This window comes from Globicephala melas, chromosome 9, assembly GCF_963455315.2.
Source record: "Globicephala melas chromosome 9, mGloMel1.2, whole genome shotgun sequence".
Lineage (NCBI taxonomy): Eukaryota > Metazoa > Chordata > Mammalia > Artiodactyla > Delphinidae > Globicephala > Globicephala melas.
The window spans coordinates 58804507-58817295 of record NC_083322.1 but is presented as its reverse complement, the minus strand read 5'-3'; the positions used below and the strand labels follow the sequence as shown (position 1 = coordinate 58817295).

The 12789-nt window shown below is 40.7% G+C and overlaps 1 protein-coding gene across 5 annotated transcripts in view; it reads right to left on the bottom strand.

Annotated features, from left to right (window-relative positions):
* DYNC1I1 (dynein cytoplasmic 1 intermediate chain 1) overlaps window positions 1-12789 on the bottom strand; it is a 335916-nt gene that overhangs the window by 24431 nt on the left and 298696 nt on the right. For all 5 annotated transcript variants that reach the window (XM_060304623.1, XM_060304625.1, XM_030857238.2 and 2 more), the window contains one exon: window positions 238-378. In XM_060304623.1, coding sequence (XP_060160606.1) covers window positions 238-378 — 141 coding nt within the window. The remainder of the gene's footprint in view (window positions 1-237; window positions 379-12789) is intronic.

The following is a 12789-nucleotide window of genomic DNA, read 5'->3' as shown; positions in this document are numbered from 1 at the left end:
AGGGTCGTCAATTGTCCAAGATTCCGCCACGGTTTAGGGATGAAGTGAGATTAAATGATTTGGGGCCAACGCATCTGCCAATACCCTGCACAGCAGCGGAGAATGGGGGGTCGGCAGCCCAGCTGCAATTGGAGGGTCTGTCCAAAAAAGGCCATTTCAGAGAGAGGGGGAGACGGAGAGAGGCCGACGGCTCCCCCCTCCCAGCCCGCCCGGCCCGGCGCCTGCGCCGCCGCTCACCTCGGTGTCATTGTTGAGGTTCCAGAGGTCCAAGCGCCCCATCCCGTCCACGCAGGCAAAGAGCGCGGGATGCACGGGGGACCACATGACATCGTACACATAGTCTGCATTGTCTTCAAAGGAGTAGAGCGGCTTGTTGTGCTGTAAAGCAGAGAGACCGTGAAGACTTTGTGGCGCTGCGGCTGCCTCGGGCTGTCTAGCGAGCCTAATTAAAAACTTTGCACATTCACAAAGTGTCATAAAACTTCCCGAGATGAAAGTCCTCGAGAAGGTGCACCGCAGCTTTAATGTTACTAGAACTGTCCACTGGCATAAGTAAATACGGTGGGGGGAGGGGGGAGGGGGAGGCGGGGAGGGACTCTTAAGGGGCTAGGGGCTGGGGGCTGGGACGGGCGGGGGAAGGCGGTTTCAGACACAGTCGTGCGAGACATTCCAGACAGGTGGCCGGGGCTGCCCAGGAGCTCGGAGATCTCGCCGGGCTATGCTCTGCGAGTCGCTCAGGGCCCGAACCCAGGCGTGCTCTGCCTGCCGGGATCAGACCCGCGGGGAAGGATCTGGAAGCCCCGGCGGTCCCGGAGACCCAGAACCCTTGGCATTGAAGGCAACGCCTGCCACCTCGCGGTCGTTTTCTGTAGCTGCAACTCTGCCTCCAATCCAACTCGAGGCCAAATTTATACTTTAATGGCTCCTCTGCGGCGGGGATGGGGATACATACTTTAAAGGGATTTGTAGCTCTTCTGGGAGGTGAAAAATCTCACGGTTCTGAGTCTCTGGTCTCTCTCTCCAGGGTCAGTTCACCCAAATCAGGTGGACTGGCGGGGCTCAATGCAATGCCCCTGAACCTTCGTAGGAGGCGGACCACGTTTTCTAGATTACTCAGTATTTCTAAGAGCCCTGAAATCGGTGTTTTTTGCGGAAAATGCACTAGCACACCCCTACTGCCTACAAATGCTTCCCCTTCGGAGGGATACAATAAATTAAAATGGCACTCTTGATTTCCTGTGAATATTGTCACATCAAAATAGCAGAGAAGTCAGAGGCAAGTTTGAAAGTACACCAGAAATAAAACGTAATTGGACTTCATGAATTATTCATTCCATCTGGCTTGTCTTATTCTAATTTCTGCATAATGGCTTTACTAATCCCTGATCAATTAATGTAAAATGAAATTTAAATGATAATGAAAGCCCTAGAGATAAAAGAAATTAAGCATTCTTATATCCTCTGACAGAAATCTAAACAATGGGAGTTTTTTCCCCCAATGTCTTCCTCATCCAGTCAGCTGTCTGTACTCCTTTCATGGGTTCAGCTGAATGCCTGTACAGGCCAGAGTAATAAGATCAAAAAACGGTAACATACAATATGAACAATCAAATACTTTCTGCAGAAAATGTTCAAAGAATGTATCTGTGGGGAATCAGCTTCAAATATTCGAGCAAACTCCCCAAATGTACTGTGAATGAAAATAAAATGCACAAAATGCGTGTGCTGAAATCAAGGTGAGAAAAATCACGGGAAGACAATAAACTCCCACAGCCTAAACCTAATGCAAAAATTTGTTAAGGTAGTGACTATACGTGATTTCTCTTTCCAGGAATTATCTTGCTTTGGCGTTGCTGAGACGTGAACACAACTGTAAGACTATTAAAGCAACGGAAGATTTTAGATGGGACATTGTATGTGTGGGGCGGGTGGTGTGTGTGGTCTTATTTTTAGTTTAAGAAGTACCTAAAACAAACTTGTGACATTGAGATCTCAAAAAGAATTAAATGGACATTTAGCCTTATAGTTTTGTATTTTAATACCCTATACCTCTTTTATGCCAAAAAGTTCATGATATCCCATATGTGTACTGTAATTTGGAGCTAAGATTATCTGCCTATTTGCTATTTATGTAGCTTTTTTCCTTCCTCTCACTGCTTGGATGAGGTGATTCAAACTACCTTCCTTCAGCAAATCTGAATACCCAATGACCTTAAATTAATAGGATTATATCATCTTTTTTCCTTATTAATATAAAAAAAGGCAGGGTGGAGTAGCTGCTCCTTCACTGACTACTTGTGAATATTAAATCCTAAGTCTTCATAGAAGATTATTCCTGCCCCAAATTCTTGATTTTGTAGCTAGCTAGTCACTATTTGTTAGAGAATATGAGTAACGCATTTTTCTTAAAATCAAAGAGTAGAAAAGACTTACACATGCTTTAAAAAGTCAGTTCTCAGTATCTTCTCTTAGTAACCCAGCTGATAGTATAACTGAGTACACAGAGGTCTAGACATAGATGCACGCATACATTCAATACACATAACTCATCTTCAGTCCTTGCTTTGATCAATTAGAAAACCATCTAGCTTTAAACAGTCATCTTCTAAGGAGTTGATATTATTCAATATGTTAATTCTCTCAAATTACGCTGCTAATCTCTAGTGTTATTTCTTTCCTTTTTTCTTTTGGTGTCTTCCTTTTGAAGAAACTTGGTCAAAACTCCAGTATATCCTGCAGATTTTACTTTTTAAACATCTGGAAATAACTGCCTTGTTCATCTTACCAAAAACCAATTTTCTCGTGTTTAACAGTATTGTATTGAAATGCTATTATTCCCTAGGTTTTCTTCAGCCCCCTTATCACCTCCCACCTCCAAGACTGAAGTCACTGTGCAAGTTAATGCTAAGCTACAGATTGTGCATGTTTGGGGCAGAGAGAAGGATTTATATTTTCAAAGGCTTTGCTCTAATCTTGATAAATTCACAGGATGAAGAAGTCTTGGTAGAGATTGAAGGCATTTTTAGGGTACCAAGGGGACCGACATCTATGAAGCAACAGTTCCCACGTTTAGAACGGCACATGCTATAGGCATAGGCTAATGCCACTCTTACAATAGTAAGCAGTGCTATTCTGAATATGAAGTGCAGTTTTTTCAATAGACGAGTTTTCCATTCTATCTTAGTTGGGACTCAGAGGGTAAGCTGAAAACCTCATTGAAAATTTGTCTCAAACATTTAATATAAAACATTTCATAATTTACATATGTATCATGAAATATTAACAAAATATATCAAAAGCATTAGGGTCTAAAGATTCTGTTTTTGAATTTTGAAACATATGTTTGTATCTACAAAGTTGTTATAGCTTGCTATTGCATTATCACCAATTTTAGAACACTACAAGTTTTGAAAAGGTGGAGCGTGTAGGGGCAAATGTGACCAATGATTTTTGAGGAGGATCCTATAATATCATTTATATATATTAAGGATACAGAAGCTTGGTGATTTTAAATATTAACCCTGCAAAATACTCAAGGTCATTTAGTAAATTAAATATCATTCCACTATGTGTTACCGTAGAAAGCGTTTTTTAAGACAATCAAATTTCACTAGACACAAACCCCTTCACTTGCGTGTTCTCTTTTCTGATGCCCTGTTTGGTATCAGAGACCCGTTAGAGAACAAAAAGGAAAACTGCCTTGTAACGCAGACTACGGCATGTGTGACACATGCCAATGAAATAAAGCTGCGACGCCCTGTGTTTTAGACGGGTTTCCAGAACTGTGCCAAAATGTTAAAATATCCAGACACCGACCAGTGTGATTTTAATGCCCTGATTCTCAGACAGAGCGGAGAAGCAGGCTACCAGTCACCTCCCAGACAGACTTGAAGGGCAGGAAAGGGTACATTAGTGGGTGCTTGCGTGTACCTGACTCTATACACACATTGTCTAATTTAATCCGCATAAAATCTCTGTAAGGTAGACGGTATTTACAGAAGAGAAAATTATAGTTCAGGAAAGTTAGTAACTTTCCCAAGGCCACGAAGGTTGTAAGTGGTGGTGTTGGATTTGGTTCTCGGGTTTTTCTAGCTGTTAAGCACATCCTCTATATGCCGGAACCGTGAGGTCCTCTATGAAACACAGTGAAGGTCTTCGGTCTTTACAGAAAGAGCAAAAGATCTGTTACCTCTCCACTTCGCTGTCCCTGTCAATTCAACCAGTACTTACTAAGCACACTGTAACTTGTAGAAAGAGTTCAAAACTATCACATGCACAATGTTTCATTTCCTGAATCGGTTATTAATAATCCTGAAGGTGTTACCCATACAATTCCAGGCATCCTCGGCACCCTGTGACACTAACAGAAGTCTTTCTTTCCTGAAAACTAGGAAACAGGATGGACATAGGCCTTTAGCCAGCAGAGATTAAAGCAGGCCATGCATTAGAGAGCAGAATAAAATGATGCTAAGAGGCAAAGATCCGGGTTCAAGTTCACTGAATGTCTATACAACTTTGGGTGAGGGACTCATCTGATAGATGGGGATAACACAAGGAGTATAGCATAGAAAAGGAAGTAGGAGAAAGTGGAAAAACTACAGAACTTAGGAAATTGAATTTAACATTCTTGGATCTGAAGTTTATTTTTCATCTGTAAGATGGAAAGCTAGAGCAATTGACCTCAAGGGTTCCCACTGGCTTTGTGATTCTATGACTCTGTTCTGTGGTAAGGGCTGAGTGGAATAAAGCATGTGAAAGTTTAACAAAGAGTTATTCAAAACTAAGTATTATAATTAAAGCCATCTTCCTTGATGTTCTGTGGAATTCATATCATAGTGATTCTTTTTTACTTTGTATTTCACCAAAATACACAAAGATGTACGAGGGTAGTTTTCAGTGAGAAAAACTGAAATAATAAAAGTAATAAAAGACCTCCTATTTGACCAGAGAAGGGGTAAAGCCTATTAAATTTACAAAAGAGAGGCAGGTAGTGAACTCTGTTCAAAAATGAACTGTTACAACATCCATCAACGTTTTACCATAAAGACGATCTCTGGATTGAGCTTTGATTTTATAGGTATACTTCTGACAATGACTAGAGCTGCGTATTTCTCCAATCAGTTAACTGTAAAATGATTTCATGAGAGGTGAATTTCTGTTTCTGACGTTAGAAATGTACCAAAGTCACATCCAGGGAATATAGTGTTTGTTTTATTTTCCTCTATATGATTTTTTTTTCCTCCTATCAGGAAGCTCAAGGCATCCTAATGGGCTTTAGTTTTTTTTGCAGGTTGATGAATAGGAAGATTTGTGTTAAAATGCCTCCTAACACCTCCAAACACTGTGGTTCTTGAGGTTACGTTTGCCTGTAAATGATTAGCTCTCAAAGCCAACTTAGAAATGCCTACCCAAACCACGGACCTTTCTTTTGGTGACGGGGGAGTGGGGAAGGGGGTATTTCATGGGTAGGTCAGGTCGGGGTGGACAACTAACAGTAGAATTTCTATGTATTTATTCTGAAATAAAAGGAAAACAAATGGAATCTTACCTTGAAAACTCTATCTTGTTGGGGGAAAAATGATGACCAAAATACTAAACAATGAGTAATAAGAAAATGTCCTTCAAAAACTGTCATGTGGGTTCCTGTGAAGTAATTAAATAGCCAGCTAGTTCTTCCAGGAAACATTAAAATGTGAGACCACAATATCACTTTTTAAAAAACCACCAAAGGACCCCCAAACTTCAAGCTCACACAAAAATGGATGCTTCTACCATAAAAAGAAAGTGCTTAAACAAACAAACCAACCCAAACTCACAAACCAAACCAAACCAAACCACCAACTTTCTTGGCCCAAAAGAAGTGTTGCAAATTTGGTACTATGGCTGGAAAACATTATTTGCAACTTAATGTAGTGTCTTTCTAAAGCACAAAGTATCCTGTATTTATCTTAATTTCTGTGGCTAATATTGTAACAATACTCATGATACCCAAATCCTATCTTTACCTGCTTCTACCATGGTCAGAAATTCAGAATCAGGCATAAACACTTTGGATGAGCTATTCTTAACAGAAGATGTACAGTGGGTCTGTTTGTTGTTTGTGTACATTAACCAAAAATACATTTAAGGACTTTAACTTGAATTAGTTAAAAGAATTACAAAGAAGGTTACAGAAATCCAGGAATTTAGCATTTGCCTCTCTATAAATGTAGAAGTTTTGCTAAGTAAGTACTGAAGCCACATAAAAGGTGTTCTTTGCTGCACTACCTTCCTCTACGGCTTATTTGCATGGAAGAATCCTTCTAATCCAGGAGGCGCCAGCAATAAAGGGGATAAATCCATATAAAAGAATGGATACATATTCACAGGTTCTGACTAGCGTTTGAGTGTTTCAAGCCACAGAAAAAGCTACCAGCTTTGCCTCCCTCATTCATAAAAGGAGTTATTTCCCCACACTGGCACGAGTTTTATGCATATCAGCTCCACCTAAAGGTTCTCCTTTAAAACAGGCATTTTAGTGAAACAAATCTGTACAGAATCCTTGTGAAGACACTCAGCAAGCAGGGGTGCTCTTCTGAATTGAGCTGTTTGCATTCACCTCAGCTGCTAGGGCTCTTTTGGTAAGTTCTGCCTCCGGGCTTATTTGAGTGGAGGCAGGGCAGAGACGGTCACTCGACAGTTGGCTCATTGGTACCATGTGGGTGGCCATCCTCTGGACTGACTGTCTCTCTCTGACAGACTCTGTGGCTATAGAAGGAAGCAAGCAAGTTCAGAAGAGCCCCTCTTTGGTTACTGCTGCCCCAATTCTACTCCTACCACGGCCAAGTGGTTTCATATGCAATATGACGTTAGAGAAAGAAACATTCGATATGAAGATACTGTTCAGGTGGATGAGAGCCTGTATTAGGAGGCAGGCGGGACGGGATGGAGACTGGTGTGAAGGATTAGCCGGTGTAGAGGGATGACCTAGGGCTGGACCTAGAAGCAGCTAGAAGTGTGGTTGTAGCCGTGCCTTGAAAAGTTAGAAGGCGGAGCCAGTACAGACATATTTGCAGGCTTAAGCAGCTTTATTTATTTGTTCCTATTGCGGGTTAAACTGCACAACTGCATTTTATTAGTGGGTAGATTAAGTGGCAGAATATTTCCACTCTGGTCCTTAAACTGTCCACCTCCATCCACTCTAGCATCTGGCTTATAAACTCTCTCCCCATTGTAAACAAATTTATATTTAATATATATTTATAAATTATATACATACATATATACATAAATATATAAATTTACAAACATATAATTCTTAAAAATTTAAAAAGATAAAGTTATAAACCTAGATCCATGGGTTACACCTTGATTCTCCCTTCGTAACTTATGTCTAAATTCCCCAGGTAAACACGTGCCAGTTCTCAGAGCTAATCTGACATTAGTGGTCGCACTACATTTAGTAAATATAACATTTAGACAAATTTCATTTTTTTTTGAATTTTATATACACTAATATGTATAAAATGGATAACTAATAAGAACCTGCCGTACAAATTTCATTTCTTTTCGAGAAGTCACATACCCAAATACCCAGGTTTAAAATATAATGGTAAAATTGTCTAAGTAATTAAATATTTCATTCTACTTGCTCAACAATCGAATGTATATCGTATACTTTCAATTGTTATATATGTGTCCTACATACATGTGAAGGGCACATTTTCAAAGGGTCAAGGCAAGTTCTTTGTGGGTCTGCACCCCTGAGTCTCCTGGTGTTAAATGCAATGTATCTTTTCTATTATATTCAGGAGTAGTACAGCTGACAGTTGTGTTTATTTTAACAGTGGAGAGAACTGGCACAGAGAATCCCACATAAGCAGAAGTTCAAAACATTCAGTTCAGACGTGGAATACATTTGATATGCTTCCTGCTTTGCAACAGATTTGCTTACCTTATTTTATTTTGCCTAAACCAAACTGAAATTAACTTCTATTCAAAATGGAAACACCAGCTAAGCATGAGGTGAGGTGATTCAGGATACTAAAGATGGGCATGGGAAAATAACCTAGTATTAATTATGAACCCTGGACGATTTGCAAGGCTAAGAGGTCATATGAGGCTGCCCAAGACGGAGCTACGTTGGTCTGATGCAAACACAGCTACTTTGGGGAACAGAGATGAGTTTTAATTTACCTTCCAACATCAGACATGACATGCGGGTTAGATCAGGAGGCGGGGGTGGAGGTATCTTTGAATCTCATAACTGTGTAGATGGTTGTATCTGTTATTTGTTATTCTCATTCTCTCTTCAAACATTAGTGCTTAGAAGGAGAAGGCTGGGGAGGGCAACTCACGCAGCACAGCCGTGAAATGAAAAGGCAAACATTTCCGCTCTGGTTAAAAGAGCAAAAGAAAGGATTCAGCAAGCCCTTCTCGCACAACAATAAAGCCCAGTCAGCTGGGTGAATTTTAAGTCTCAAAAGTGTTTGCACTTATATGGATTATTCACACATGGCTGTATAAATATTTAGCAGCTATAGTTACGTGTTGGTGGGTGAATGTTTGGCGGGGTAGCGGGGGGCGGCTCAGGTTGGGGCAGGGGTAAAAGGACAGGAAGCATGAACACAGGCTAAGTCTGGCTGTGACTTGATGATTACATTCTTGTGGTTTCTTTCAAAGTTAAAGTATTCTCCCTGGGTGAGCTTAAAACAGGAACCCCCTTCTTCCCCCCCAGCCCCTGCCAAAAAAAAAAAAAAAGGGAAGAAAAGAATCTGGTGACTGGCACAGGTAGTTTATTGAAAGCCGATTTTAATGTTTGCTACCTTATATTAGGAAGGGGGAGTGAAAATGAGGATAAGGGAAGAAAAAATAAGTCAGACACCACCTGAATGTCTTGTTTACCACAGAGGCAGCTAGCAGGGCTTTGGGCTTGTGGGAAAAAATGCACTCTGTCATCGGTCAGTGTTAATGGCAGTAAACTATTGATTTCATTAATCTTCTTGCTTGTGTTAAGTGTTATGCTTAGATACTGTAATAGCCAAATCTTTAACTTTTGATTTTTATTGTGTTTTCCTTCTTCTGATATTTTAAACATTTAACAAAATGCTAGCAGAAACAGATATACTCAGGGCCCTTTGTTAGAATTATGTAATTTTTAGGAAGTGTTTCCAACACAGCTTAAAATAATCTAACCTACCTTAACAAAGTACATCATTTCACTTAGGATATCTAAAAGTATTGATTCATCAACAATGATTTACTGAGGACCTACCATATGCTTCCTCCTTGGGGAAATCAATAGAAATACAAGATCTGACTGTTCATAAGGACTTGAAATCCAGGTAGGAAAATGAAAATTATGAAATAATAAGAAGAAATTGTTCACTTGGGAGCCTATTTTCTCGTTTTGTTCCAAAAGGACTTACGTTGTCTTACAAGTTAAATATACTGCAAAATTAAGAATAAACACACAACAGAGGCAGATAGAATAGACAGCTAATACTAGGATCCTGATGATCACAATCTGGTAATGAATCAGCTCTAAATTTCCTGATAACTAAGACATAGGGGAAAACACATCGTGTCACAAGGAGGTACGTAGATTTCCCCATATGAAGAAAGAAAGAAAGAATATAAATTCCTCCTCAAAGACACATTCTTGGGAAAAACTCAAGGAGGAATTTACCATGTCTGTGAATCCCTGGAAGAGAGACTGGCTTTCTGGTTTGTTTATACCAAAGAAAGCGAACAAGTAGGTAGCCAGGTGCTAAATTCTGTGGTACAGATGTCAGGTGCCAGAGGAATTTGGAGACTGGAGGGATGGCATGTTGGTGGTTACCTTAGTCTGATGTGGTCAAGGAAGGTATTATCTAGGACAGGTGATGGGACCAGCCTTGAAAGATGCATAGACTTTGACAGATGGTAAGGAAGCCAGTCGGTGGGGAGGGGTTGGGGAGAAGCAAAGCATTCAAAGACCTGGCTGTGGACATCAGCATGGAATTCCCAGGTGGAAGGTGAGAAGTGGGGACAGCCCAGTGGACTCTGAGGATTTGTCCTAAGGAATAATAGGCAATAGTTTTGGTTTGGATAGAGTCGGAGGTAAGGACATGTTATGAATAGTCTTGAGTATAGAGTTAAGACTTTTTAATGCAATAAGCTGCTCATTTATTAAATATGTACTGATAAACGTGCAGAACATTGTGCTATGTGCTAAACAGGTTCAGAGATGTCTAACATTCATGCAAGCGTTTTCAATGATAGAAAATAGAAGCAGCAGCAGAGTAGGGGAGGAAGATCTGATTTGTATTTTAAACATGGTACATTTGAGTCTCTGGAGATGACACTTGTTAAGCCGGCAGTCGAAGTGTAGGTCTGGAATTGAAACAGGGGCAAGCTTGAAGCCTGTGCCAAACAATCATTGATGAGAGGTGCTGAGGGAGAGGAGAGTGTGCTGCAAGAATGAGTAGCAGACAGTATGATACAAGATGAGTACTAAAAAGAAGCCAGCACACTTGAAATCACACAAGACCAATGGTCTTGGAGAGAGAAGTGTCAAAAGGCTAAGACGGTAGGTTGAGGAGTGGCTGGGAAATATGGCAGTGGTTGGTCTGGACGCACGTTGGCTCTTCAAGGGGCTTGGCAAGCTAATCCAAATTTTTGGACATGCCGGGACTTCCCTGGTGGCGCAGTGGTTGAGAGTCCGCCTGCCGAGGCAGGGGACACGGGTTCGTGCCCCGGTCCGGGAAGATCCCACATGCTGCAGAGCGGCTGGGCCCGTGAGCCATGGCCGCTGAGCCTGCGCGTCCGGAGCCTGTGCTCCGCAACGGGAGAGGCCACAACAGTGAGAGGCCCACGTACCGCAAAAAACAAATAGTATGTACCTGAGATTCTTTTTAACGCATACATACATTTCAATTGGTGTGTGTGTCTGTGTGTGTGTGAGAGAGAGAGGAAAAGAGGAAGAGCAAGAGAGAGATATTGATCTGAGAAGGAGATTAACATGCTTTTTCATGGAATATCCTTACATGTTTATTTGTCTGGAGAAGAAGAGTGATGCCTGAAAACAAGAGAATGCTGTACTGACCATAGAAAGCCTGAATCCAAATCAGCACCACACAGTGACTAGATACGCTGCACCAGTTAATAAACGTATTCTGAACATGGTGATAATGATGAAAAAGGTCTTTGGATTCAGCATCAACAAACTTACTTCTCTATAGAGCTACCATATGATCCAGCAATCCCACTCCTGGGCATATATCCAGAGAAAACCATAATTTGAAAGGATACATGCACCCCAATGTTCATTGCAGCACTATTTACAGTAGCCAAGACATGGAAGCAACCTAAATGTCCACTGACAGAAGAATGGATAAAGAAGATGTGGTACATATATACAATGGAATATTATTCAGCCATAAAAAGAATGAAATAATGCCATTTTAGCAACATAGATGGACCTAGAGATTGTCATACTGAGTGAAGTCAGCCAGACAGAGAAAGACAAATATCATATGATATCACTTATATGTGGAATCTAAAAAAGGGGTACAAATGAACTTATTTACAAAACAGAAATAGAGTCACAGATGTAGCAAACAAACTTATGGTTACTAAGGGGGAAAAGGTGGGGGGCTAGGGATAAATTGGGAGATTGGGATTGACATATACACACTACTATATATAAAATAGATAACTAATAATGACCTACTGTATAGCACAGGGAACTCTACTCAATACTCTGTAAGGACCATATGGGAAAAGAATCTAAAAAAAGAGTGGATATATGTATAACTGATTCACTTTGCTGTACAGCAAAAACTAACACATTATAAATCAACTATACTCCAATAAAAATTAATTTTAAAAAACTGCAGAGATAACTACTTATGTTACTTCTGAACTGTGGAAGAAGCTTCTATGCTATAAATCCAGGCATTTAAAGATGAATCTATTAATATAAGTCCATGATTTTCATGTAAAAATCACATTCACAAATGCCAGCAACTGGAAATTAAATGTATTAAAGTCCTGCAGGAAGCAAAAAAAACCCCACAAAACCCCAAAACAAACAAACAAACACAGTTACTTCTCACATTAACCATAATGCATCAACTGTTCCTGCAACTTTCCCTCAACATCCACCAGTCCTTCAGGGCTTTACTGCCCCTGGGAGCCAGCCTTGGAGGGACTGGAGCCCTTCAGGCACTAGGGGTGGGGTGTGTGTGAAAGAACCTCAAGCAAAGCTCATTACTGTTAACTTTGTCCATAACCAAGGGTCAACTGTGATAATGAAATAACCTTAGTTTTTGTTACAGGCTGAATTGTGTTGGCCCCAAAAGTCATACGTTGAAGTTCTAACCCCAAGTACCTCAGAATGTGACTATTTTGATATAGCCTCCTTAAAGAGGTTATTCAGGTTAAATGAGGTCTTATGGGTGGACTCTAATCCAATATGACTGGTGTCCTTTTAAGAAGAGGAGATTCAGACACAAATATGCACAGAGGGAAGATATAGGGAGAACACGGCCATCTGCAAGCCAAGGAGCAAGGCCTCAGAAGAAATCAACCCTGTCGATACCTTGATCTTGGACTTCTAGTCTCCAAAACGGTGAGGAAATAAATTTCTGCTGTTGAAACCACCCCATCTATGATACTTTGTGATGGCAGCCCTAGCAAACTAATATAGCTCTCAAAGGAAAAGAGAAGGAAGGCTCTCTTTTTTTCCTTGGCTTCTAAGGCACACCCACATGGGCACATTTACCCTACGATTCTGCATTTATGGAATTGCCCCCAAGAGCACAAGGC